Here is a 26,742-nt window from a genome sequence, read left to right as displayed (position 1 = left end):
TAGCTCCGCCCCCTTTCCGAGGCCCCGCCTCTTTCTCCCCTGTTACATCATTTCTGGGAATTCAGTAGGCTGGCTTCGGCCCCGGGCTCCGGTCTTCCGCTTAGCGCCTCCCCTCCCGCCGCCGCTGATGGAGGGAGGCGTGTCCTGCCCCGCCTCTCAGCCAACCGGCGTCGGGCAGGGGCGGGGTCTCCTCCCGGAGGAGGAAGAGCGGGTCGCTGCGCGGTGGGAGGGTCGCGCGGAGGCCGGCACGGCAGGCTTAGAACACCAGCGAGCCGGGCAGCCTCGGAGCCAGGTGAGGGGGGCGGGGCAGGCACTGGGATGGGGGCTACTAGGGGGCTGGGGGCTGTAGTGGTTAGAGCTGGCACTGGGGGCTCTGGGGCTGGGTGCAGGGGGCAGTGGGGGGGCTGGGGGCTCTAGGGGTTAGAGCTGGCACTGGGGAATCTGGGGCTGGGTTCTCTAGTGGTTAGAGCTGGGGCTGGGTGCAGGGGGCAGTGGAGGGGCTGGGGGCTGTAGTGGTTAGAGCTGGCACTGGGGGCTCTGGGGCTGGGTGCAGGGGGCAGTGGGGGGGCTGGGGGCTCTAGTGGTTAGAGCTGGGGCTGGGTGCAGGGGGCAGTGGGGGGGCTGGGGGCTCTAGTGGTTAGAGCTGGGGCTGGGTGCAGGGGGCAGTGGAGGGGCTGGGGGCTCTAGTGGTTAGAGCTGGGGCTGGGTGCAGGGGGCAGTGGAGGGGCTGGGGGCTCTAGTGGTTAGAGCTGGGGCTGGGTGCAGGGGGCAGTGGAGGGGCTGGGGGCTCTAGTGGTTAGAGCTGGGGCTGGGTGCAGGGGGCAGTGGAGAGGCTGGGGGCTCAAGGGGTAAAGGCGGCACTGGGGGGTTCTGGGGACGGGGCTGGGGGCAGTGGAGGGGTGTCCGGGGGCTGCTGTCGCTGCCAGCTGATGAGTTGTTAAGTAGCAGTGTAAGCCCTTTTTACCTCCTCACAGTGCCCCCTTTATGTGGGGGGTGGGGCTGGTACTGGGGGTTCTGGATGGAGTGGGGCTGGTATTGGCGGTTCGGGGCTGGCTGTCATGGTGCCCTGCCCCCTGGGGCAGGAGTCTCCCAACCAGTGTTAGCCCCACCCCTCCCTCCATGAACCCTGTGGAGCAGGGGGCAGGGCTGTCATGGCGGGGGTGCAGCTCTGGGCAGTGGTTGGCACTTGCAGCCCCTTGGCAGGTAAGGCCCGGCCCAGGGAACGTGCTCTGTGGGGCAGACACCGCCCCTCTCTGCATGTGATGCAAGCTGCAGTTGACTTCCTGGCTTCCCCCTGGGGAGCCCGGTCAGGAGTCTGATCACCCGAGCCCCTGGGTGAGGCCAGAAACCGCCTGGCCTGGCCCTTTCTGCCCTCGGGTGCACCGAATCCCTCCTCAGCCCACCCTGAAGGGGTTAGCCCCAACCCCGCCGGAGCCGAGCCAGGAGGGAGGGCTGGGGACATGCAGAGGAGAGGACGTGGGTTGCACTCAGCCGTGGGTGACAGGCTTTGACGGCAGGGCACCTGGTGCCTCACCTGAGCCCTGGTCTAGCCAGGCCCTGGCACGCCCCCCCCCCCCCATCTCCCTTCCCTCGGGGGTTGACAGGAGAGCAAATTGCTTTTGCAGCTGGGAGCAGGACTCGGGCCTGGGTGGGGGGGCATGTTTGGAAATGGCTTCACGCGCTGATGGTGTCAAGTGGCTGGGTGCCAGGGAGGGTGGCGCGGAAGTTCAAAGGCGGAACTAGGGGGTGTTCAATGTGTGGCGCTCAGCTTTGACTGTGCCCCACAGCCCCTGGGCTCCCCTCAGCTCCGCCAGTGCCCCTCGCTCCCAACGCCCAGCCTTGGGCCCCCCCTCGGCTCCCCCTTTTAGCTGAAGGGCCCCGGCTCCTCCCAAGGATTTGTGCAGTTCCTGCCCTTAAAGACCTTCCCCAGAGCGAGCGGCTCTGCAGAGGCCCCCGGAGCCCAGTGAGACGGGGTGAGGGCTTTGCAGGAACCGGAGGGCTCATTTCCTGGCACCCCTAAAGCAGCCCAGCTTTGCCCCCCAGCTTACGGCCCTCGTGCGGGGCCCTGCGGCTTGGGGCCTGTGGTTTGTGTCTGCGGTTGAGTCTCCTCTCCTAGTTTCACATCCACAGGCTGCTGCTTTGTCCAGCTTGCAGACGCTCCCATGGAGGGATGCAGGCTTGCGGGGGGGGGGCTTCCAGCCGCTAGGCCCCTGTGGCCATAGCGGGCGGAGGCTGGAAACTGTCCTAAATGACCTAGGGGGGCATCTGTGCTCTGACAACTGCTGCTACATCTTTCCTCAGCTTTGACTTCCTGGTGGGTTCCCTTTATGCCGGGCTGGACTGGCAGGGGCTGTGGGGCAGGAGTGAGGGGCAGGGGCTGGGGGGGCAGAGGCTGTGGGGTAGGAGTGAGGGGCACTGGCAGTGCTGGGGGAGCAGGGGCTGTGGGGCAGGAGTGAGGGACACTGGCAGGGGCTGTGGGGGGCAGGAGCTGTGGGGGGCAGGGGCTGTGGGGCAGGAGTGAGGGGCACTGGCAGGGCTGTGGGGGCAGGGACAGTGGGGCAGGAGTGAGAGGCGCTGGCAGGGCTGGGGGTCAGGAGTGAGGGGCGCTGGCAGGGCTGGGGGTCAGGAGTGAGGGGCGCTGGCAGGGCTGTGGGGGCAGGGGCTGTGGGGCAGGAGTGAGGGGCACTGGCAGGGCTGTGGGGGCAGGGGGCTGGGGGGGCAGGAGTGAGGGGCACTGGCAGGGCTGGGGGGCAGGAGTGAGGGGCACTGGCAGGGCTGGGGGGCAGGAGTGAGGGGTACTGGCAGGGCTGTGGGGGGCAGGAGTGAGGGGCACTGGCAGGGCTGGGGGGCAGGAGTGAGGGGCACTGGCAGGGCTGTGGGGGGCAGGAGTGAGGGGCACCGGCAGGGCTGTGGGGGGCAGGAGTGAGGGGCGGGGGCAGGAGTGAGGGGCGCTGGCAGGGCTGTGGGGGCAGGGGCTGTGGGGGCAGGAGTGAGGGGCACTGGCAGGGCTGTGGGGGCAGGGGCTGTGGGGGCAGGAGTGAGGGGCACTGGCAGGGCTGGGGGGGCAGGGGCTGTGGGGGCAGGAGTGAGGGGCACTGGCAGGGCTGTGGGGCAGGAGTGAGGGGCACTGGCAGGGCTGGGGGGCAGGAGTGAGGGGCACTGGCAGGGCTGAGGGAGCCAAGGGCTGGATTCTTACCCAAAAGAAAGCCAGTTGCTAGCATGAGCTATGAATGTTGGGGGGGGGGGGGGCACAGGGAACGGTCCTCCAGTGCCATTCAGCAGCCCCTCTCCACACAGCCGAGCCTGGGGCAGCTGCCCCGTGTGGAGTGACCCTGCTCTGTGCTGCTGAGGCCCTGGGGGAGCCGGGTTCGAGGCAGCGGCTGTTTCCCTTCCCAGCGGTGGCTGCAGAGCTGGGACCGACCCATCCCCGAACGCAGGCTCCTTGTGCCCCAGGAGGGGGAGGCTGCTGTCCCAGCCCCTGGCCCCCACTCACCTGCTGCCTGGGTTTGCTCCCCAGAGGGGGGCTGGCACGGCCCCCAGCATGGCTCAGTGGCAGGAGGTGCAGCAGCTGGAGAAGGCCTACCTGGATCAGGTGCACCAGCTGTACTCGGACGACCACCTGCCCATGGAGGTGCGGCAGTACCTGGCGCCCTGGCTCGAAGACCAGAACTGGTAACGGCCAGCGAGGGAAGGGTTAATGGGGGGGGGCAGAGTCGGCAGCTGGGACCCACGGCAAGCGCTGGGAACGTCTCAGATTGAACCGGGGGTGGTCTGGTGTGGGGGAGGGGAGCGACACCCCCACAGGCAGCCCTGCGGGAAGGGGGAGCAGGAGAAGAGATGCGACCCTCAGGCACCTCTGCTGGCATGCCCCGGGGGTCAGGAAAGGGACAGTGCAGCCCCGGGGGTCCCTGCTGGAGGGGGACAGCAGGAAAGGGACAGTGCAGCCCCGGGGGTCCCCGCTGGAGGGGGACGGGCAGGAAAGGGACAGTGCAGCCCCGGGGGTCCCCGCTGGAGGGGGATGGGCAGGAAAGGGACAGTGCAGCCCTGGGGGTCCCCGCTGGAGGGGGAGGGGCAGGAAAGGGACAGTGCAGCCCTGGGGGTCCCCGCTGGAGGGGGACGGCAGGAAAGGGACAGTGCAGCCCCGGGGATCCCCGCTGGAGGGGGACGGGCAGGAAAGGGACAGTGCAGCCCCGGGGATCCCCGCTGGAGGGGGACGGGCAGGAAAGGGACAGTGCAGCCCCGGGGGTCCCCGCTGGAGGGGGAGGGGCAGGAAAGGGACAGTGCAGCCCTGGGGGTCCCCGCTGGAGGGGGACGGCAGGAAAGGGACGGTGCAGCCCCGGGGGTCCCTGCTGGAGGGGGACGGCAGGAAAGGGACGGTGCAGCCCTGGGGGTCCCCGCTGGAGGGGGACGGCAGGAAAGGGACAGTGCAGCCCCGGGGGTCCCTGCTGGAGGGGGACGGCAGGAAAGGGACAGTGCAGCCCTGGGGGTCCCCGCTGGAGGGGGACGGCAGGAAAGGGACGGTGCAGCCCCGGGGGTCCCTGCTGGAGGGGGATGGGCAGGAAAGGGACGGTGCAGCCCCGGGGGTCCCTGCTGGAGGGGGACGGCAGGAAAGGGACAGTGCAGCCCTGGGGGTCCCTGCTGGAGGGGGAGGGGCAGGAAAGGGACGGTGCAGCCCCGGGGGTCCCTGCTGGAGGGGGAGGGGCAGGAAAGGGACGGTGCAGCCCTGGGGGTCCCCGCTGGAGGGGGACGGCAGGAAAGGGACGGTGCAGCCCTGGGGGTCCCCGCTGGAGGGGGACGGCAGGAAAGGGACAGTGCAGCCCCGGGGGTCCCCGCTGGAGGGGGAGGGGCAGGAAAGGGACAGTGCAGCCCCGGGGGTCCCTGCTGGAGGGGGATGGGCAGGAAAGGGACAGTGCAGCCCCGGGGGTCCCCGCTGGAGGGAGACGGGCAGGAAAGGGACAGTGCAGCCCCAGGGGTCCCTGCTGGAGGGGGACGGGCAGGAAAGGGACGGTGCAGCCCCGGGGGTCCCCGCTGGAGGGGGACGGGCAGGAAAGGGACAGTGCAGCCCCGGGGGTCCCTGCTGGAGGGGGACGGGCAGGAAAGGGACGGTGCAGCCCTGGGGGTCCCCGCTGGAGGGGGACGGGCAGGAAAGGGACAGTGCAGCCCCGGGGATCCCCGCTGGAGGGGGACGGGCAGGAAAGGGACAGTGCAGCCCCAGGGGTCCCCGCTGGAGGGGGACGGCAGGAAAGGGACAGTGCAGCCCCGGGGGTCCCTGCTGGAGGGGGATGGGCAGGAAAGGGACAGTGCAGCCCCGGGGGTCCCCGCTGGAGGGGGACGGGCAGGAAAGGGACAGTGCAGCCCCGGGGGTCCCCGCTGGAGGGGGAGGGGCAGGAAAGGGACAGTGCAGCCCCAGGGGTCCCCGCTGGAGGGGGACGGCAGGAAAGGGACAGTGCAGCCCCAGGGGTCCCCGCTGGAGGGGGACGGCAGGAAAGGGACAGTGCAGCCCCGGGGGTCCCCGCTGGAGGGGGACGGCAGGAAAGGGACAGTGCAGCCCCAGGGGTCCCCGCTGGAGGGGGACGGCAGGAAAGGGACAGTGCAGCCCTGGGGGTCCCCGCTGGAGGGGGACGGCAGGAAAGGGACAGTGCAGCCCCGGGGGTCCCCGCTGGAGGGGGACGGCAGGAAAGGGACAGTGCAGCCCTGGGGGTCCCCGCTGGAGGGGGACGGCAGGAAAGGGACAGTGCAGCCCTGGGGGTCCCCGCTGGAGGGGGACGGCAGGAAAGGGACAGTGCAGCCCCGGGGGTCCCCGCTGGAGGGGGATGGGCAGGAAAGGGACAGTGCAGCCCCGGGGGTCCCCGCTGGAGGGGGACGGCAGGAAAGGGACAGTGCAGCCCCGGGGGTCCCCGCTGGAGGGGGACGGCAGGAAAGGGACAGTGCAGCCCCGGGGGTCCCCGCTGGAGGGGGACGGCAGGAAAGGGACAGTGCAGCCCCGGGGGTCCCCGCTGGAGGGGGACGGCAGGAAAGGGACAGTGCAGCCCCGGGGGTCCCCGCTGGAGGGGGACGGCAGGAAAGGGACAGTGCAGCCCCGGGGGTCCCCGCTGGAGGGGGACGGCAGGAAAGGGACAGTGCAGCCCTGGGGGTCCCCGCTGGAGGGGGACGGCAGGAAAGGGACAGTGCAGCCCTGGGGGTCCCCGCTGGAGGGGGACGGCAGGAAAGGGACAGTGCAGCCCCGGGGGTCCCCGCTGGAGGGGGACGGCAGGAAAGGGACAGTGCAGCCCTGGGGGTCCCCGCTGGAGGGGGACGGCAGGAAAGGGACAGTGCAGCCCTGGGGGTCCCCGCTGGAGGGGGACGGCAGGAAAGGGACAGTGCAGCCCCGGGGGTCCCCGCTGGAGGGGGAGGGGCAGGAAAGGGACAGTGCAGCCCCGGGGGTCCCCGCTGGAGGGGGAGGGGCAGGAAAGGGACGGTGCAGCCCCGGGGGTCCCCGCTGGAGGGGGACAGCAGGAAAGGGACAGTGCAGCCCCAGGGGTCCCTGCTGGAGGGGGAGGGGCAGGAAAGAGACGGTGCAGCCCCGGGGGTCCCCGCTGGAGGGGGAGGGGCAGGAAAGGGACGGTGCAGCCCCGGGGGTCCCTGCTGGAGGGGGAGGGGCAGGAAAGAGACGGTGCAGCCCCGGGGGTCCCCGCTGGAGGGGGAGGGGCAGGAAAGAGACAGTGCAGCCCCGGGGGTCCCCGCTGGAGGGGGAGGGGCAGGAAAGAGACAGTGCAGCCCCGGGGGTCCCCGCTGGAGGGGGACGGCAGGAAAGGGACAGTGCAGCCCCGGGGGTCCCCGCTGGAGGGGGAGGGGCAGGAAAGGGACGGTGCAGCCCCGGGGGTCCCTGCTGGAGGGGGATGGGCAGGAAAGGGACAGTGCAGCCCCGGGGGTCCCCGCTGGAGGGGGACGGCAGGAAAGGGACAGTGCAGCCCCGGGGGTCCCCGCTGGAGGGGGAGGGGCAGGAAAGGGACGGTGCAGCCCCGGGGGTCCCCGCTGGAGGGGGACGGCAGGAAAGGGACGGTGCAGCCCCGGGGGGTCCCCGCTGGAGGGGGACGGCAGGAAAGGGACAGTGCAGCCCCGGGGGTCCCCGCTGGAGGGGGACGGCAGGAAAGGGACAGTGCAGCCCCGGGGGTCCCTGCTGGAGGGGGAGGGGCAGGAAAGGGACAGTGCAGCCCCGGGGGTCCCTGCTGGAGGGGGACGGCAGGAAAGGGACAGTGCAGCCCCAGGGGTCCCCGCTGGAGGGGGACGGCAGGAAAGGGACAGTGCAGCCCCGGGGGTCCCCGCTGGAGGGGGACAGCAGGAAAGGGACAGTGCAGCCCTGGGGGTCCCCGCTGGAGGGGGACGGCAGGAAAGGGACAGTGCAGCCCCGGGGGTCCCTGCTGGAGGGGGAGGGGCAGGAAAGAGACGGTGCAGCCCCGGGGGTCCCCGCTGGAGGGGGATGGGCAGGAAAGGGACAGTGCAGCCCCAGGGGTCCCCGCTGGAGGGGGATGGGCAGGAAAGGGACAGTGCAGCCCCGGGGGTCCCCGCTGGAGGGGGAGGGGCAGGAAAGGGACGGTGCAGCCCCGGGGGTCCCTGCTGGAGGGGGAGGGGCAGGAAAGAGACGGTGCAGCCCCGGGGGTCCCCGCTGGAGGGGGAGGGGCAGGAAAGAGACAGTGCAGCCCCGGGGGTCCCCGCTGGAGGGGGAGGGGCAGGAAAGAGACAGTGCAGCCCCGGGGGTCCCCGCTGGAGGGGGACGGCAGGAAAGGGACAGTGCAGCCCCGGGGGTCCCCGCTGGAGGGGGACGGCAGGAAAGGGACAGTGCAGCCCCGGGGGTCCCCGCTGGAGGGGGAGGGGCAGGAAAGGGACGGTGCAGCCCCGGGGGTCCCTGCTGGAGGGGGAGGGGCAGGAAAGAGACGGTGCAGCCCCGGGGGTCCCCGCTGGAGGGGGAGGGGCAGGAAAGGGACGGTGCAGCCCCGGGGGTCCCTGCTGGAGGGGGAGGGGCAGGAAAGAGACGGTGCAGCCCTGGGGGTCCCCGCTGGAGGGGGAGGGGCAGGAAAGAGACGGTGCAGCCCCGGGGGTCCCCGCTGGAGGGGGAGGGGCAGGAAAGGGACAGTGCAGCCCCGGGGGTCCCCGCTGGAGGGGGAGGGGCAGGAAAGAGACAGTGCAGCCCCGGGGGTCCCCGCTGGAGGGGGAGGGGCAGGAAAGGGACGGTGCAGCCCCGGGGGTCCCTGCTGGAGGGGGAGGGGCAGGAAAGGGACAGTGCAGCCCCGGGGGTCCCCGCTGGAGGGGGAGGGGCAGGAAAGGGACGGTGCAGCCCCAGGGGTCCCCGCTGGAGGAGTGGGGTGCAGCCCGGGCTCTCCCGGCAGCGCGGGGCTGTCTGGGGGCGGGGACCCTGCAGTGCGCCCTTGTCTCTGCCCCAGGAGCCAGGCAGCCGAGCTCCCTGTGTCCGAGTCCCACTCCTCCCAGGCCCACATGCTGTTCCACACCCTTCTGGCCATGCTGGACGACCAGTACAGCCGCTTCGGCACCCGCCAGGAGGACTTCGTGCTCAAACACAACCTGCGCAAGTCCAAGCTCAACCTGCAGGTGGGGGCCGGGCTGCTGGGGGGAGGGGAGGTGGGGCAGGGTGTCTGTGCCCCCCCCCCCCCGATCCCAACGCCTCTGGCTTCCTTCCAGGCCAAGTACCAGGAGCGCCCAGAGGAGCTGGCCAACGTCATCGCCAACCTGCTGCTGGAGGAGAAGGCCATTCTGAGCAGGGGCCACGCAGCCCAGCAGGCAAGACAGGGCAGGGGCCGATCCCTGGGCTCATAGTGCCCCCCCCAGCAGCACAGTGCCTCCCCCACTCCCTGCCAGACCAGAGCCCCCCAGTCTGCCTCCCTCCCTCCCTGAGTAGTGATCCCCTCAGCCTGGCTTCCCGCCGCGCCCCCTAGTGCTGTATTGGGGAGAGCCCCCTTTCCTGGGTAGCCGGCCCACCCCCCTGGCTCCGGCTGGGGGGCTCAGGGGCCCATCTCTTGTGCGTCCCCTGCAGGCGACAGCTCCGCCACCGTCCAGCGCCCCCATGGAGACGGACCGGCAGCAGAAGATTGCAGGGCGCCTGGCGGAGACCCGGGCAGCGGTGCAGGTGGGTATGGCCTGGAGCTCGCCCGGTGCCCTCCCCAGACCACCCCACGCTGGCAGGAGAGGGACAGGGGAGCCTGGGCTGCACCCCTCTCCTCCAGTGGGGATACCTGGGGCTGCACTGCCTCCCCTCCTCCCTCTGGGCGCTGGTTCCCCTGCATCCCTTCCCCACTGGGCCTTAGGTGGAAATGCCTCAGTTTCCCGGTGTGTAGGGAGCCTGGGGCCCTGCCCCCAGCCCATCCTGAACATGTGGCCAGATGGCTCCGTCCCCCGGACCCGGCCCCAGCGTGCACCCCAGGCTCTCCTGCCCCCATAGCCGGTTCCCTTTGCCCCCTGCCAGGAGCTGGATCGCACCGTGCGGCACCTGGAGGAGCTGCAGGACACCTTCGATTTCCGCTATAAGGTTCACCGCATGGCGGGTGAGGAGCCCGGCTGGCTGGCGGAGGGAGGGTGAAGTGGGGGAGGGGGGGATGGGGCAGCAGAGGGGGCTGAGCAACCCTGGGGGTAGGCGTAGTCGGGGAGGGGGGGGTCTTCTGCTTGCTCCCCCCAACATGCTCCACGTGCAGGCGGGTTTCCCGAGGGAGGGCAGAGCCGCCAGGAGGGCGCGGGGTGTGGGGGGACAAGGAGACCCCTCCCCAGAGCCGCCGCCGCCCTCCCTACCTAATGTGGTGCTAGGGGGCTAAGGCCTCCTGCGGCGGGGAGGGGGCTCAGCCGGGGACACTTCCCCCTTGCAGTCAGCGCTGCCCCCCCCCCCGTATCCCAGCAAGCTGTTAGGGGGCTGGGGAGGGGGCCCTGTGTGGCAGGGGTTTGGTGGGGGGCTGTGCGGTACATGGCTGGGAAGAGGTTTGGAGGGGGCGCGGTGCTGCACCGGGGGGGGACTGTAGGGGGCGCGGTGCTGCACCCGGGGGGGGGGACTGTAGGGGGCGCGGTGCTGCACCCGGGGGGGGGGTCTGTAGGGGGCGCGGTGCTGCACCGGGGGGGGGGGGGTCTGTAGGGGGCGCGGTGCTGCACCCGGGGGGGGGGGGTCTGTAGGGGGTGCGGTGCTGCACCCGGGGGGGGGTCGTAGGGGGCGCGGTGCTGCACCGGGGGGGGGTCTGTAGGGGGCGCGGTGCTGCACCCGGGGGGGGGGGTCTGTAGGGGGCGCGGTGCTGCAAGGGGCTGGATGGGTGGGGGGCCCTCCCCAGCTGTGGGGCTAGGGGGCAGGTTCTGTTCCTGCCCCCACCCCCCACCTGCGAGCTGCCGCTGTCTCTCCAGCAGAGGGGGCTCCCGCCAGCCCCGAGCTGGCCCGCCAGATGGGACAACTGCAAGTCCTGCTGAACAACCTGGATCGGAGCCGCAAGGTGACTCCGGGGGTCCCTGGTGCCGCTGCATCGAGGGGGCAGTCGCCCCTCCCCCCTCCGGGCACCAGTTCCCCTGCATCCCTTCCCCACTGGGCCTTGGGTGGCCATGCCTCAGTTTCCCCGCGCTGTCATCTCCCCCTGGGCTGCGCTGCGGGGAGCTGGGCACGGCCAGTCTCCCTGTGGGGTGCCAGGGGTCACGGCAGACACAGTCTCTCTGGCAGGACGTGCTGGCCCGGGCGCAGGAGCTGCTGGGCCGCTGCGAGACGCTGCGGGATTTCCTGCTGGAGGAGCTGGCTGAGTGGAAGGAGCGGCAGCGGAAGGCCTGCCTGGGGGCGCCCTGCGACACCAGCCTCAGCCTCCTGGAGACCTGGTACGGGGCAGAGCAGGCGTGGAGTCCGGCAGCCCCACGAGCAGAGCCCAGGCCCCGGCCGGGTGTCATCGGAGGGGAACCCCAGCCGGTCCTGGCTCTCCGGCCTGTCGCCTCCGTATCCCGATGACGCCCTGGCCCCGAGGCCGGGCCCTTCCCTGGGTCCACTGGCCCCTTGCTCTGGTCCGGCGGCTTTGCCCGAGAGGGAAGGGGACCGAGCGAGTTCTTGCCGGGGGAGCACACGAATGTCGGCGGGTCCCTCCCGCCGCCGCGCTCTGGGCACGTCCCCCGGGGCTGCCCCCAACGGGCTGCTGAAACGCCCTGTCGATGGCCGGGGCAGGAGCCTGGTCTCTAGGCTCCTGGGAAGGACTCGGGGCTGGACCCCACAAGGAGCCCGCCCAGGGTGGCGTGAGCTGGCAGCGACCCCCCCCACTTGGCTCACCTCTGCCCGCAGGTTCACCGGGGCGGCGGAGGTGCTGTTCCAGCTCTGGCGCTTGCTGCGGGCGCTGGGCGAGCAACACGCCAAACTGACCTACCAGCACGACCCGCTCACGGCGCAGCTGCCCCTGCTGGACAGCCGGCTGAGGGAGCAGCTCTGCTGCCTCATGAAGAGGTGTGGGGGGATTGGGGGGGCAAGGTACTGGGGGGGCTGCTCCATAGGAGTGGGAGGGGGCGGGGGGCAGAGGTTGCACCTAGGAACATGGAGGGGGAAGGTTTCCTCATAGGAGTGTGGGAAGGGGTCGGGTGGTGCATGAGGGGGGCTGGGGTCTGGGGATTGGGCTGCCCCATAGCCGTATGGGAGGGGTATTGGGGCCTGGCCCATAGGAGCGTGGGGAAGGGGGGGTTGGAGGCCTGCCTCATAGGAGCATGGGGAGGGGGTTCCTTGGTGCAGGGACCTGACCGGCTCAGGACAGAGGGATGTGGATGGGGTCGCTGGACTACATGGGATTTGGGAGTATAGAATTGCATTAGGGAGCACCCTGGGGTGCTAATGCCTCCCCCCCCCCCCCCCAGTGCCTTTGTGGTGGAGGTCCAGCCCGTCATGCCCTTATTCAACTGGAGGCCCCTGATTCTGAAAACCAGCAACAAGTTCTCCGTCCGTGCCAGGTGAAACTCCGGCTTCGCTTGCCTCCTCCCGCCCAGCCTGCAATGCCTTGTCCCCTATCATCCTGTGAGGGCTGGTGCTTGCTCCACAGCCTGGCCCTGGGGCAGATCCTGGTTCTGGCCGTGCCAGGAGGGGGCCCAGTGTTCCCCGTAGGGTGAGCGCTTGGGCAGTTGCCCCCAGCTGGCAGCGTGCTTCTACTGGTGGTGCACATGGCTCGGCGCATGTAACAAAATGTATTCCACACATGGATGGAAACAATTAGAGGGAATGATTCTGGCAGCCTCATTGGGAGCGGGCGCTAAAGCGGGAGGGATGCTCAGCCCCCAGAGCCCACCCCCACACCTACCCCTCCCATGTGGGCCGTGTGGCCTTCCAGGCCAGTGGCCAGGGTGACGGGCTCCTTCTGTCCCCTGCCCCTCCAGGCTCCTGGTCAAGCTGCAGGATCGAAGCCACCAGCTGGAGGTGGAAATCAGCATTGACAAGTGAGTTGCCTCCTGCCCCATAAAGGCCTTACCGCACCCCCCCTGCAGGGAGCCCACTGGGTGTGGATGGGTACAGGGAGCTCTGATTGGGGTGGGGGTAGGAACCTAACACCCAGGGAACAAGGGCTCCTTGGCGGCAGGGTGGGGGGAGCAGGGCTCCCGTGCGAGCGGTCGATTTACTGGTGGTGTCGTCTTTTTCCTCCTGCAGGGATCCCCCCAGCCTGAAAGGGTGAGCGCTGGCGCAGAGGATGGGATACGGGCCTTCCCCCTCCAGGGGGCGCCAGCTACCGTCCCACCTGGGGTGGGGGGGGGGTGGGGGGCTGGATCCAGTTTGTTCCCATTGCCGGTTCTGCTCCACCTGAGGTGCCGGTGGCTGAGCGCTGCAGCCACGTGGCCTGGGATGAGAGCAGGAAATCTGAGTACTTACTGGGTGCCCATCACCGGGGTCTCTGGCCCCCTCCCCGGCCTCGGGGCTCGAACCTGGGTCTCTGCCTCACGGCCCCGCCCCCTTGGTCCTTCCCACAGGTTCCGGAAGTTCAACATCCTGACTTCCACCAGCAAGTTGCTCCAGGACAACGCCCAGTTGGACGGGCTGGTGTGCGACTTCCGTCACATAGTATGGCCAGGGCCTGGACGCCTGGGTCCTCCGCTCAGGGAGGAGATGGGGGCGGGCGGGGGGGAGCCTGGATGCTTGGATCCTCCGCTTGGGGGGGCGGAGCCCGGATGCCTGGGTTCTCTCCCCGTCGGTGCAGCTTGCTTGCTGTGTGGCTTGGCAGGGGCGGAGCTGCCTCTGGGGTAGGGGAGCCCTGCCCCCCCACGCGGGTGGTTCAGCCCCATTGCCTCCCTGCTGTGGGCTGGGTGGGGGCAGGCAGGGGCCGAACACTGACTTTCCCCTGCTCCCTGGCAGACACTGAAGGAGCAGAGGGCTGGAGGCGCCGGCAAAGGCAACAGAGGTGCCAATGAGGTGGGTTTGCTGCGGGGGGGGGGGGGGGGAGCACCTGCAGCCTGACCTGGGGGGGAGGGGGTAGAATGGGGGGCAGCTGGCACAGCCTCGTCTCCTGGGGGGGTCCCACAGCTGCCCCTGGAGGTGCCCTGCCCCTGCTGGGTTATGTCCCCCCCTCTATGAAACTGTTTAGGGGCCTGGCTGACCCCCCCCCCCCCCCCCGTCTCTGTTCCAGGGCCTGCTGGCTGTCACGGAGGAGTTGCACCTGATCACCCTCACGCTCAAGTACAAGTACCAGGAGCTGGCGCTGGAGCTGCAGGTGGGTGGGGGGAGACTATGGGGGTTGTCTCCCTCGCTCCGGGGCGCACCCCTCCCCTGCTGACTGCTCTCATCCCCCTCCCCCTCCTCCCCAGACGTCCACCCTGCCCGTGGTGATCATCTCCAGCAGCAGCCAGTTCGCCAGCGCCTGGGCGGCCGTGCTCTGGTTCAACATGCTCAGCCCAGACCCCAAGGTGAGGGGCCCGCATGGCTGTCCTATGCCGCTGGAGGGGGGGGGGGGTCTGGGCACTGTGTGTGTGCAGGTGGCCTGTGCTCCGCCCCCCATCTTTGGAGCCATGGCCCCGTGTGGGCCCCACGCTACTCCGTCCGGGCCCCAGCCCCCCGTGCTAGTCCCCTCACTCTCTGCCCGCAGAACCAGCTGTTCTTCTCTGCACCGCCGGCGGCCCCGTGGGCCCAGCTGAGCGAGGTGCTGAGCTGGCAGTTCTTAGCCGCCACCGAGCGCGGGCTGGACAAAGAGCACCTGCAGATGCTGGCGGAAAAACTCTTTGGTAACATCCTCCCAAAGGCAGTGGGGGGAGAGGGGCAGGGGTAGGCACCTGGCTAGCGCCCCTTTGGCCTAGTTGTAGCCCATCCCTGGGGTCTCTGGGCAGCGCTGAGACCCCAAATCCGGGGGGGCCTGCCATGTGGGGTGGGTGGGCAGTGGGGATAGGAGGGGCAGAGTCTGCCAGGGTGTGTGGGTCCCTCCTGGCTCTGCCCCCGGGGGGAGGCATTGCTTCTCCTCCCTTTACCCCACCTTTCCCCCTCCCCTGACTCCACACTGGCCCCCCCCAGGCTGCAGAGGGAAGGACCCTAGAGCAGCTGCATGAATTCACCTTGCCACAGGCTCACCCCCTTTTCTCCCCCCCCAACTTAAAGGGCCGGGAGCCCCCCCCAACAGCACACTGACCTGGGCCAAGTTCTCCAAGGTAAGTGGCTGCTGAGTATATCTGTCCCCTCCCCGGCGTTCCCTCCTCGTACCCTCCCTTCAGCCTGTCACCCCCTCTCGGCTGCAGGACGACCCCCCCAGCTTCTCCTTCTGGACCTGGCTGGAGGGAATCCTGAACCTCATCCGGGACCATCTGGCTCCGCTCTGGAAGGACGGGTGAGTGATGGGAGCCATGTCTGCTCCCCCCTGTGGGCAGATGCCGGAACTGCAGCTGGCTTTGGCCACACCCCTGCCCTGGGGTCACCCCTTTGGGGGGGCGGGGTCGAGTGAAGGGGGAGGGGCTAGGGGAGCCCTTGCCCCTCCCCCCCCAGTAAAGGGGCTGTGGACCTGGCAGGGCGGAGCGTGGTGGGGGCCCCGCTAGAGGCTCACCCGGGCTCCCCTCCCCTCCAGGCACATCATGGGCTTCGTGAGCCGCAAGCGGGAGCGGCAGCTGCTGAAGAGGAAGCAGATGGGAACTTTCCTGCTGCGCTTCAGCGAGAGCACCCGGGACGGCGGCATCACCTGCAGCTGGGTGGAGCTCGGGGAGAAAGGTGGGTCCCCGCCGCTCGGCGTGGGACGGGGGCAGCGTTCCCTAGCGGGCGGAGCAGGCGCGCTGACTGCTGGGTTCTCCACCTGGGGCTATGCAGCCCGTCCCATCCCTGGGGGCGCTCGCCGGGAGTGACACCCCCTTCCCCCTCCGCTGTGCCCAACCCCAGGTCAGCCCAAGGTCCGTTCCGTGGAGCCCTACACCAAGGTGGAGCTGGCGTCTCTGCAGCTGCCCGACATCATCCACGACTACCAGCTGCTGGCTGCGGAGAACATCCCCGAGAACCCCCTCAAGTTCCTGTACCCTGGCACGCCCCGGGACCAGGCCTTCGGGAAGTACTACACCGAGAGGAGGGAAGGTACCGGCCGCTGCCCTCCTGCCTGTCAGCCCAGCCCCGGGCTCCCCCAGCCCTGCCGGGCCCCTCGCTCCTGCCCCCCAGCCCCTGCCGGGCCCCTCGCTCCTGCCCCGCAGCCCCTGCCGGCCCAGCCCCTGCCGGGCCCCTCGCTCCTGCCCCCCAGCCCCTGCCGGGCCCCTCGCTCCTGCCCCGCAGCCCCTGCTGGCCCAGCCCTGGGCTCCCCCAGTCCTGCCGGGCCCCTCGCTCCTGCCCCTCAGCCCCTGCCGGCCCAGCCCTGGGCTCCCCCAGCCCTGCCGGGCCCCTCGCTCCTGCCCCGCAGCCCCGGGCTCCCCCAGCCCTGCCGGGCCCCTCGCTCCTGCCCCCCAGCCCCTGCCAGCCCAGCCCTGGGCTCCCCCAGCCCTGCCGGGCCCCTCGCTCCTGCCCCGCAGCCCCGGGCTCCCCCAGCCCTGCCGGGCCCCTCGCTCCTGCCCCCCAGCCCCTGCCGGCCCAGCCCTGGGGCAACACTCCCAGGCCTGCTTACTCCATTGGTGGCCTAGGTGAGATTCGGTGGCAGGGGTGGGGGGCTTGCCGGGGCTCCCCTCTCTCTGACACCTGCTCTTCTCTCCCCCTCCCCAGCGGACCTGCTGGAGCAGAAGAAATACCTGAACCGGCGGCTGATCAGAGTGTCCTCCAGGTGAGGGAGCCGGATGTGGGGTCCCCATGTGCTGGCCTGCCCCAGCCGCTTCAGAAGAGACCCCTGTTTCCTGCCCCTCCCTGGCCTGGCTTCCCCCCTGGCTGAAAGAGATCCCCAGGTCCCTCCTGGCTACCCCATCCCACCCTCCGCCATGGCGATGGAGCCCTTCCAATGCCCCTTGCCCTTCAGAGCGGCTCTCGCTGGGCCTGGGCGATGGGTGGGGTCGTGCCCTTCCCCTAAGAGCGCTTCTCCCCCTGTCATGTGCCGGCTAAGCCAGGCCTGCTCTCCTTCTAGGCAGCCCAGTGAATCCTGGATCCCAGAGGGCGTGGGGCTAGAGGCTCCCGCAGCAGAGCAGCCAGGGGCCAATCATCTGGAGGCCCTGGATGTACCGGAGCCCGGGGCCAATTACTTGGCGGCACCAGGGCTAGAGCCCGGGGCCAATCACCAGGAGATGCCGAAGCCTGGGGCCAATCGTCTGGAAATGCTGGAGCTAGAGGCCAGTCACCTGGGGATGCTGGAGCCTGGGGCCAATCCTCTGGAAATGCTGGAGCTAGAGGCCAGTCACCTGGGGATGCTGGAGCCTGGGGCCAATCCTCTGGAAATGCTGGAGCTAGAGGCCAGTCACATGGGGATGCCGGAGCCTGGGCCCAATCGTCTGGAAATGCTGGAGCTAGAGGCCAGTCACCTGGGGATGCCGGAGCCTGGGGCCAATCATCTGGAAATGCTGGAGCTAGGCACCAATCACCTGGAGATGCTGGAAGCGCTGAACATGATGAGGTTCGATTCATCTGGTGAGTCTCCAGGTCCCGGCCTAGGGGTGGGGGGCCAGGCAATGGGTGGACGTTGGCCCCAAGAAGGTGGGGTAACAGAGGCCTTCCAGGTACCCCTCAGTCCTGAGCCCCAGCTCCCTGGTGTCTCAGCTCCTTTTCCCCAGGCTCTGCAGCCCCCGGCGCCCCCTGAGCCCAGCTCCCCTTCTCTTGCAGACCCCTTCCTGCCTCCGCCAGATGATGCACCCCCGCCAGAGCTGCCTGGCCCCCCCTTGTTCCTGGCGGCTGACGACATGCCTCCGCTCCAGGTTGACTCCACGGACTTCCAGTGACGATGTCTCGCCCGGCTGAGCCCTCACAGGGGCCTGGAGCTCAGGGGCTCTGCCCCCACCCTGGCTGTGCCCTCAGCTGGACGGCAGGCAAGGCCTAGCCCAGCCCCGCCTGACCTGTAGGGGGCGGAGGTGTTCTCGGCCGAGGCCCAGGGCTTGGCTTGCCCCCCGCCGGTGGTGCCTTGTCCCCCCTCCACGTGCTGGCAGGGGCGGGGTGCAGCCATCTGGGGGAGGGGTGCTGCCGTGCACACTCGGACCCCGGCTCCCCGGGGTCCTAGGGGGGGGGGCGTCTGCAGCTCTTGGGCTGACACGGGCGGGGGGACAGTCCCTGGCCACAGGGAATCTCTCTTGTGTGTGTGTATATATATCTGCCCCCCCAGCTCCCTGTGGTGCTCGGGGGGGCTCCATGGTGCTCCCCTAAAAATAAGTCCCTCCCCCTTGTGTGGGAGGTCTTGTGCTGGCAGAACTCTCCTGCTGCCAGGGCCTGTTGCCTTCTGGTGGCCACCCTGAGCACGTCACCCCCTTGCCTGCCATCCACCCCCCACCAGAATTCGGGCCCTGGCTTGAGGCCCATGTGCTGGGCTGGCTCTAGGGCAGAGGGCCTGGATTTGTGGGGGGAGCTGGGCTGGGGCCTGTGCTTGTGTTACCAGGCAGCCCCCATGGGGCTGGGCCAGAGTTGGATTCCTAGGGGGTCAGAGCTGGGACTAAGGCATCCCGCCCCTCCATCCGTCCCCCTCCTCCACTCAGCCGTGCTACCCCCTCTCCGGGGGGGGGGGGGGGGGGAGAAGAGAGGCTGCCAGCTGCCTGTCCCTGGTATTCTCCCAGGGAAGGGAGTTCGTGGGGCTGAGCTGGAGCCGGAGGGCCACCCCCCCTGCAGCAGTTGGTGTTAGTGCTCTTCCCCCAGGCTGCTGGGGGAGAAGTGGGAATTGTTCAGAGTATTTTGTATGACTGTGGTGGGTGCCTCAGTTTCCCCGGGGTGCTGCATTGGTCCCTAGGTGGCTTACTCCTTGCAGAGAGCCAGGCCTGTGCTGCCTGGCTGGCTGGTAGCTCCCCTACTGCCGTCTCAGAAGGCACCGGCCCAGCCAGGTAGACAGTCGGGGGCCGGCCCACCAGCAGAACAAAGCGGAGGTGGCTGGCCGGAGCTGAGGTTTGCTCCGGCACAGAACGGAAGCCGGAGGAGGCTGGGGGCCATGATGGGCAGGCCTGCGCGGACCCTGCGGGCCTGGCTTTCTGGGCCGTGTGCCAGCCGGTTATTAAACTCCCCCATCGCCGCACCACTGAGCCTGGTCTGTACAAATCAACGTCCTTTAATAGGCACTGGAGGCTGCGGAGCCATTAAATATCATAAATAGCGGCCCGGCGGGGCATAAATAGACAGCGACTGCTCATAAATAACCCCCGGCCGGGCAATAAATATAAATACACAGGGAGGGGTGGGGTTCTCCGGCCAGCCCCGGGGCCGAGGGCTGGGGTTGCTGGGAGGTGCAGCCCGAGCGCCAGCCTAGCGGGTGGCCGCGCCGTGGGCGAAGACCCGCGCCATCACGGCCGAGAAGGAGCGGAGCTGCTGGAGGATCCGGTGCTGGAGCAGGGGCCGTTCCCAGGGCTGGCTCTGCTGGGAAGGTATCGTCGGTGGCTCTGGGGCCAAGCTGCCGTCCTGCGGGACAAAGAGGCGGCGGGTTACGCTTGGTGCTGCGGCCCCCCGGCTGGGGGGAACCCCTTAGGGTCACGCTCTCCGGAGCTGACGGGGTGGATTGTGGCTTATTTCCCCCTGGCCCACGAGGCTCCCCCCTCACCTGAACGAGGCTGGTCAGCTGGGCCAGGGCGCTCCGCAGCGCCGCCACGAGTTGGGCGTCGGGGCCCTTGAGCTCGGTGAAGACCTCGGAGCCCAGCAGGGCACGGTAGTGGGTCAGGGCCTCGTGAATCCGGTCCAGGCATCTCTGCGGGGGGGAACGGGGCATGAGGCAGGGGGAAGAGGGGGAGTTCCAGCTCCCACCCTCTTGGAACACCCCCCCCCAGCCCCAACTACGGGCTTGGTCCTGAGTCCATGGAGATTGGGGCTGGGGGGGGGTGACCCTGAATCAGCAGCCCCCCACCCCCTTCGCTCACGGAGTACGTCCTTGGGGGGAGCTGAGACTCTGCATCTCTCCCCCTGCCCCCCTTGGCCCTGCCCTCATCTGTCCCCCAACTGCCCTTCCCCACCCCGCTCTGCCCGGCCCCCAACTGCCCTTCATCTGCCCTACCCCCCAACTGCCCTTCCCCACCCCGATCTGCTCTGCCCCCAACTGCCCTTCATCTGCCCTACCCCCCAACTGCCCTTCCCCACCCCGATCTGCTCTGCCCCCAACTGCCCTGCCCCTGCCCCCATGTGCTCAGCCCCCCTCCCACCTCCCCAGCTGCCCGCTCTCCGCCCCCACCTGCCCTGGCCCCACCCGGGTGCCCGTCCGGCTGGTACCTGCTCGGAGCCCAGCTTGTCAGGGTTGCACTTGTCGCTGCAGCGGATCTGGGGCATCAGGTCCTCACTGGGGTTCTCCTCCACCAGGGACAGCTGGGCAGGGAGCAGCACAGCCCTGGGTCAGCCTGGCAGGGGGGCAGTTTCCTGCCTGTGGCCCTCCCACCCCCCAGCTCAGCCCGGTCCCCCTTGCTTCCTCCCCCATCTCCCAGCTCCCATTTGGCTGCTCCGCCCTCCTCCGGGCCCCTGCTCCCACCCCATGGCTCTGGATGGAGTACCAGCCCCTTGGCTCGGACCCTGTGATCCCAGCCTAGGAAAAGCCCAGCCCAGAACTGGGGTAGTCCCATGGGCTGGGTTTTTCTAGACACCTTGTGAATGGCTGGAACTGTTGCTGGGGTGGGGCTGGGGGGGGGGGGATCATGGAGCCATGGGGGGGGGGAGCCCAACAGGGTCTCAACCCCAAAGTGCCTCTGCTGGGAGGGAAATGGGTCCTTGCAGCTGTCTGTCCGTCCGGCACTGGACTCGTCTCCCCTGCAGTCCCACACAGCCGTCTGTCTGGACACCCATCCCTCCAGCCATCTGTCCATCCAGCCCCTCTGGCCGCGGCGTGTGCCGAAATCCCCTTCCTAGCTCGCTGTCCATGCACAGCCCTGGGGTTAACCAGGCAGCAGCTGGCTCTGCCCTGCTGGCATCAAACCCTTCCCCATGAGCTCAGAGCACTTCCCAGCCTTTGTGGGCTTTACCACCCCCCACCCCCAGAGGCAGGGCTGGTACCTCATCCCCTTGTATAGGATGGGGAAACTGAGGCAACGGGCATAGCTAAGCACCTATAATCACCCCGGCAGCCTGGGACAGAGCAGGGAATTGTTCCCAGCTCCCCATAGCCTGGGCTACTGTCCTTTCTGTGGGTCCAGCCTGGGCACATGACAGCCTCATGGCCTCTCAGCCCAGACCCATACCCATGGGGTCGGCCAGCACTAGGCTGAGGGGGGATCCCCCAACCAACTTATGTCCCCCCAGGGTTGTCAGCTGCTGCTGCTGGCTGGGACCCAGGACCCCAGATGGTGTGCCCCCCATGCACCTCCAGCTGGGGGCTCCCCTGCCCGCTCTCCAGCTCCCGGTAACACACCTCCCCCCGGTCCCAGCTGCCCGGCCCCGCTCACCAGGCTCACATGGCCCTTGATGTCCCAGGCCAGCTTGTTGACTTGGCTGGAGAAATTCTTGCAACGCTGCCAGTCGGGGCTGGGCGGCAGGACCCTCCCCCAGGATGCCGCCAGCAGCCCCAGGAAGCAAAGGAGGGCGCCGGTCCAGTGCCAGCTGTTGCTCTGCATGCTGCCAGATCCCCGTGGGTTGCTGTGTGGGGTGCTGGGCTGGGCCCAGCTGTATTTATGCAGCGGCAGGTGACTCAGTGGGCAGGTGGGGTTTCCCCGGGACAGCAGGTAGCACCCCCGAGTGATGGTGTCAGTGCTGGCCCCAGCGGAGCGCGATGTCATCACTCACCCAGGCCGGTTACTGCGAAATTGAAGCCACCCCGCGAAAGCAGAAGCGATACCAGGAGGGGGGGGGCAGGGTCCAGGGATCCGCCGGCTCCTCGGCCCGTGGTATCTCCCTGCCGCCAGCAGCTCCACTGGTCACCGTGGGGTGGAAGCAAGGGACGACATGGGGCAGCTCCCAAATCCCCCTTGGCGCGCCCTGGCCGAACCCAGAAAACCCCAAGGTATTTTCATACCACTGGGCTTGTCCTCCCAGAGCCAGCCCTGGCTCCCAACGCCCTTGGGCCGCCCTCCCCTGCCATGGCTGGGACTAGAACCTAGGTGTCCTGGCTTCCAGACCCCTCCACCCCAAAACCCACCTGCCCCCCGCCGCCAGATCTGGAGCCAGAACCCATGAGTCCTGCTTGCTGGGTTCTCCCCTGACCACTGGCATAATCAGCAATTGAGCTGTTGTTTGGGGGAGGTGAACCCAAGAGATCAGCCAGGGGGGCTCTGGGTGTCCCCCTGTGGGGTCCCCCCTTCAGTGAATTTCTCACCAGTGCATCAAACTTCACTGCAGGTTAACCCTTTCCCAGAGCTGGGGGGGCTCTCCCACAGGGAAACATGCCGGGGAGGGGGCTCATCGCACCAGCACAGACCTGCACTTAGCTTAATTTCAAACCAAGGAGGAATGGGGAAAAGCTGAGGGGGGCCGCAGGTGAAGGGAAAGGACCTTGGGGCGGGGGGAGGAGTATGGGTGCTGGGGGACAGCATGAAGGGAGGGGGCAAAGGGGTGGAGTCTGGGGCAGGGATGGAGGCAAAGGGGTGGAGTCTGGAGGCAGGGGGTGAAGGGATGGGGTAGAGTGAGGGGGCAAAGGGGAAGAGTCTGGGGGAAGAGGGGGAAGCGAGGGGGCCCAGAAGGGATGGGAGCAAAGAGGTGGAGTCTGGGGGCAGGGGGTGAAGGGATGGGGCCCAGAAGGGAGGGGGCAAAGGGGCGGAGTCTGAGGCCAGGGGGTGAAGCGAGGGGGCCCAGAAGGGAGGGGGCAAAGGGGCGGAGTCTGAGGCCAGGGGGTGAAGCGAGGGGGCCCAGAAGGGAGGGGGCAAAGGGGCAGAGTCTGAGGGCAGGGGTGAAGGGACGGGGCCCTGGGACAGACGGGCAGGGGCCGAGGGGACAGATCACTGGGGGATGGAGAAGCAGCGGGGCCCTGCTGGCAGGAGGCAGAGGGTCCTGGGGAAGGTTAATAGACTCCTCGGCCCCCAGCCTGGTGCCCATGAAAATCCCTGGCCACAAGAGGCCCCAAGGCACCACCCCTGGCTAGAGGCATCTGGGAGCCACAGGGCTGGTCCCAGCGGGCTGGGGGCCTACAAGGACTATGGCTCCGTTGGGCCAGCCAGAGTCATCTCAGACCCCCCAGGCTGTCCTGGGAGCCCTGCACCTGGGGGGGGGGGGGGCAACCTAGCAGTGCAATGGGGAGCCGTGCAGGGTAGGGCTCATCCCCCCACAGGCAAGTGGGGCTGGCAGGGAGAGAGAGCAGTGGGTCTCTGGGGGGGATGCTGGCTTAGTGCCTGTGGGAGTGGGGGAACCTGGGCCTGTGGCAACCCCCCCTCCCCCGCCAGTGAGCCGGGTATTCCAGGCCTGTCACAATCCAGGAATCCCGGGTGCCCGCCTGGCGAGGAAACACAGCAGGGCCGGGCCTGTCAGGGGCGGGTGAGGGCAGAACAGAAAGGAGCCACTTCCTTCCGCTGTGGGTGCCAGGATGGGGGGGGCGTTGCCCCCTCCCCAGGACCCTCTGCCTCCTGCCTGCAGGGACCCGCCACATGGCCATCCCTCAGAGCTGCCTTCAGGCACCTGGGCGGGCACGGCATAGGGAGCCCCCTAACTCCTGGTATTTGGGGGCCTCAGGGCCGGGAGCGGGGGGAGGGATGGCTAGGGGGAGCAGCAGGCAAGCACAGAGGCTGTGTGGGTGGGAGGAAAAGGGGGCACAGAGAGCAGAGGGGGAGCACAGAGGGATGGGGGAAGAGGTGGGTTGGGGTGAAAGGGCACATGGGGGGCAGGAAGGGGAAGGGCGGGGGCAGGGACGCAAGAGGGGATACAGAGGGGTGGGGGAGTGTGAAAGGCTGAGGGTGCGCACAGGGGCACAGGAAAGAGGGAGGAGAGGAGCGCAGGAGCCCCCAGCAGTGCCAGGCAGGAGCCCGGTGGCAGACACAGGCGTGTGGCTGCATAGCCCCCCAGCCCCAGGCACCAGCTTTGCCCTCAGCCACCCACTGCCATGTGCCTGGCACCCCCCACCCCAGGCCAAGGGAAATCATAACAGCTGCCATGCTGTGGGGGCCTGGGGCAGCGTTCCCTGTAAGCTGAGCACAAGGGCGACCACCTAGGAGCGATTTGGGTGCTGTCCAGCTGGTTAGCAGAGCACCCGCCGCCTGGCAGCCTGTGTTCCTAATGATGGTGCACATCCACACATGCCTTGGTGCACAGGATAAAATTTATTCCACACATGGATTAAAAAAAAGAGAGGGAACACCGGTCTGGAGCATTGCCTGTTGTGCTCCCAAGCAGCTCCCCTCAAAGCCAGGGCAGGGGGCACCTCGTGCCAATTGGGGGGCACTGACTTTCGCACTGGCTCATGGGGTTACCCATGCGGCAGGGGAAGAGGGAGAGCCGTGCAGTGCCACAGTGGGGGAACCTGGGGCATGCCTGGCTCAGCGTGCCCCTCCCCTGCCCTCTCTGCCAGGGTGGCTCCTGGCCAGAAAGGAATTCTCCTGGGGAGGCCCCTGCCTTACCAGGCGGTGGCTTCATCTCTTTGGTGGCCTGTGTCATTGCAGGCCAAGCAGCCACAGCCAGCACTGTGGGGGCTTCCCCGCGGCACTCGAACCCCTGAGGCTGCGAGAGCATCGAGGGAACATGTGGGAGGAAAAGCACCCATCTTCCTAGAAATCCAGCCGCCCTGGCAGGAGTGCCCGACCCCTGCGCGGGGGCGGGGGCGAAAGGGGGACTGTGCCAGCCCTGAGATCGGGGAGGTGGACCCTGACCCCCACTCACCCAGCAGTGGGGCTGTCCCCCTCTGCCAAAGGGCTACCCCCTCGCCCCACCCTCCCCTGTAACCACCCTCTGCCCCCCCCCCCACGGCAGGCGGTTACAGGCTGGCTGGGCCAAGCTCCGGGGAGGCCTGGGAGCGGGGGCAGGAAGCAAGGACTAGTCAGCAAGGAGGCTGCTGTGTGGAGCCTTGGCATGTTTCCTGGCAGCCCTTGCCAGCTGGCAGTGCCCCAGGAGGCTCCAGCGCAGCCGGCTCAGGTGTGGCGGCCTGCGGGGGGGGAGGGAAAGGGGGCTGGCTGACAGGCCTGTTGGGAACTCCGTGAGGCGCGCAGCGAAACCACCCCCCCCCCCCGCGCGCAGCAATCCCGCATTGCACATCACCGTACTACACGCGGCTGTGAAATCCACAGGTTGCAACATCGGCCGTGGCTCCAGCCTTTCCCAAACCCGGCAGGGAATGAAATGCCAGCTGGGACCGTGCCCAGGGGCTGTGCCAAGCAGGAATTTTCCCTCGCCCGGGGACTCTCCTCGGCTTTTCCCTCCCCCTGTCCCGTGGAAAATAAACCCCACACTGGGATTTGGGGCAGTTTGGAAGCCGGTCTGGTGATCCCTGGCAGGGACAGAATTGGGGCGAGGCAGGTCTTGAACCCCTGGGGGCTCCCTGAATTCTGGGGCCCCCGGCAGCAGCCAGGGCAGCCGCAGGGCCGTGGCGCTAAAGGGGAAATGGGATGTTATAGTAGAGCGACTTCCCTCTCTGGGTTTTTATCAATGGGCGCCGAGATCGCGGCAGGTGTGCGTGGGGGGGGAGGGGAAAGCGGGGGGAGTGCTGCGGCTTGCGAAGTGCGGGACCTTGACCTCAGGCCCGGCTAGCACAGGGAGAGGTGGGGTGGGATCGGCAGCCTGGCCCGGCACGTTGGCTGGACGGCAAAGGGACCCCATCTGACCTCCGGCGGGCCACCGCCTTGGCCGACCCCTCCCTGCTAGGGATTAACGCCTTTAACAGGTGCACTGGCTGTGCTATAAACCTGCCCGTTCCAGCCAAGGACCGGGCCTCTACTGTGGGGGGAAGAGTCAGGAGGACCCTTTCCCTGTAGACCAGCTACCTTAACCCCCTCCCTCCCGCCCGCTGCTGGGTGTCTTGCAATCCCTCCTGGACACAGGCTACCACAGAGCTGGTGGAATTGACACAGCCCCACACAGCCTGTTGCTCTGAGCCTGTAATCAGGTGACACATCTCTGGGGGCAGCCAGAGCCTGTCCCATAGAGTCACCATGGAGTTTCCTGCCTCCCTGGGCTGACAGGTGGGGGATTCCCTGGTTTCTCTGTGGGCCAGGAGATCTGGCAGCCTAGAGGATGGGAAACCCAGCCGGCAGGAAAGCCCTTCGAAGTGCTCAGGCACCTCGCTCTATGCACCTTTGAGGACTTGGGCTTTGGGGCTAAGGACGCCCCTGCCCCCGTCCCTCGGAGCAGCCAGGGTATCTTTCTGCATCCCAGGAGATGCAGGGGGTAGCAGGGCACACAGGATGTGGTCTGGTGTCAGGCGGGCTGGCAGGGATCCACGCCGCAAAGGAAGCCAGACCACCAAAATCCGGTGCACAGCCGCAGATTGGTGTCAGGGAATGGAGGTGCTGGTCTTCTACAGGGCGGCATCTCCCTCCCTGGGGGACAGGTGCCCGGCTCTGCCTCTGGTCTCTACCACCAGCCACGCTGGGAGCTTTACAGTTTGCCACGGCCGACACCCGCCACAGGCTCTGTACAAGACAGGAACGTTCTCGTTCAAGCAGAAGTTGGCTCGGGGCAGTTGTAGGGCAGATGCACCCCAGGAGGTCACTCTGGCTGGAAACGATGAATCATAGGAATTAACACTTCATCCCCCGTCTAGTAGAGCAGCGGCTTTCAAACTTTTTTTCTTGTGACCCAGTTGGAGAAAATTGTTGATTCCCACGACCCAAATTTGACTGGAGTGTGGGCTCCGGGGTGGGGCTGAGGATGGAACTTCAGCTTTGGGGAGGGAGGGGATCAGGGCTGGGGCTTCCTTGGAGCGGCTCCCCGTCCGCAGTGCAGTGGGGGTTCTAAGCAGGGTTCCCTGTAAGCTGGGAGCTTGTGAGATTCAGGAGAGATTCCAGTGCCGCCCAGCTGATCAGCAGAGCGCTCATGGCTAAGTTGTGTGTTTCTGTTGGTGGTGCGCATTTGCACATGCCTTGGTGCACATAAAATTAATCCGCACATGGATGGCCAAGATTAGAGGGAACATTGGTGCCAAGGCAGGCTTCCTGCCTGTCCTGGCACCACAGACCATGCTGCGCCCAGGAAGGAGCCAGCAGCAGGTTCTAGCCAATGGGAGTGCGGAGCTAGTGCGTGGGGTAGGAGCAGTGCATGGAGCCCTGTGCACTCTTGTGCTCCCCCTCCCACACCCGCCCTCACCTAGGAGCCGGGCCTATTGCCAGTCACGAGTGCCATGACAGATAGGAAGCTGCTTTAGCACCCACACTCCTGAGCCCCCTGCAGCAACGAGA

At 68.2% G+C, this 26,742-nt stretch overlaps 2 protein-coding genes across 7 annotated transcripts; one reads left to right on the top strand and one right to left on the bottom strand.

The window, feature by feature from the left end:
• Positions 1 to 145: 145 nt before the first annotated feature.
• STAT2 (signal transducer and activator of transcription 2) lies at positions 146 to 18,542 on the top strand. 6 transcript variants are annotated; one of them, XM_075901876.2, is made up of 24 exons: positions 146 to 292; positions 3,518 to 3,672; positions 8,421 to 8,586; positions 8,677 to 8,775; positions 9,029 to 9,121; positions 9,458 to 9,536; positions 10,372 to 10,457; positions 10,667 to 10,827; positions 11,279 to 11,437; positions 11,839 to 11,931; positions 12,352 to 12,411; positions 12,620 to 12,640; positions 12,937 to 13,027; positions 13,319 to 13,375; positions 13,590 to 13,673; positions 13,768 to 13,866; positions 14,046 to 14,181; positions 14,549 to 14,598; positions 14,686 to 14,774; positions 15,009 to 15,148; positions 15,314 to 15,502; positions 16,115 to 16,172; positions 16,467 to 16,963; positions 17,156 to 18,542. In XM_075901876.2, the coding sequence occupies exons 2-24, from the start codon at positions 3,542 to 3,544 to the stop codon at positions 17,269 to 17,271; spliced, it is 2,754 nt and encodes a 917-aa protein (XP_075757991.2). In that variant the 5' UTR covers positions 146 to 292; positions 3,518 to 3,541; the 3' UTR covers positions 17,272 to 18,542. The 6 variants fall into 6 exon arrangements, with proteins under 6 accessions (XP_075757991.2, XP_075757992.2, XP_075757988.2 ...); XM_075901877.2 differs by lacking the exon at positions 146 to 292 and adding an exon at positions 849 to 949; XM_075901873.2 differs by lacking the exon at positions 146 to 292 and adding an exon at positions 996 to 1,203 and having other exon boundaries at positions 10,375 to 10,457.
• A 163-nt stretch (positions 18,543 to 18,705) lies between these two features.
• IL23A (interleukin 23 subunit alpha) lies at positions 18,706 to 21,012 on the bottom strand. The gene is made up of 4 exons (XM_075903383.2): positions 20,881 to 21,012; positions 19,721 to 19,813; positions 19,062 to 19,205; positions 18,706 to 18,922 (listed from the first exon to the last, which is right to left on the bottom strand). The coding sequence occupies exons 2-4, from the start codon at positions 19,775 to 19,777 to the stop codon at positions 18,770 to 18,772; spliced, it is 354 nt and encodes a 117-aa protein (XP_075759498.2). The 5' UTR covers positions 19,778 to 19,813; positions 20,881 to 21,012; the 3' UTR covers positions 18,706 to 18,769.
• Positions 21,013 to 26,742: the final 5,730 nt, after the last annotated feature.

The sequence above is a fragment of the Pelodiscus sinensis genome, chromosome 31 (assembly GCF_052426305.1).
Source record: "Pelodiscus sinensis isolate ZL-2025 chromosome 31, ASM5242630v1, whole genome shotgun sequence".
NCBI lineage: Eukaryota > Metazoa > Chordata > Testudines > Trionychidae > Pelodiscus > Pelodiscus sinensis.
This window is presented reverse-complemented; position numbering and strand designations above follow the sequence as displayed.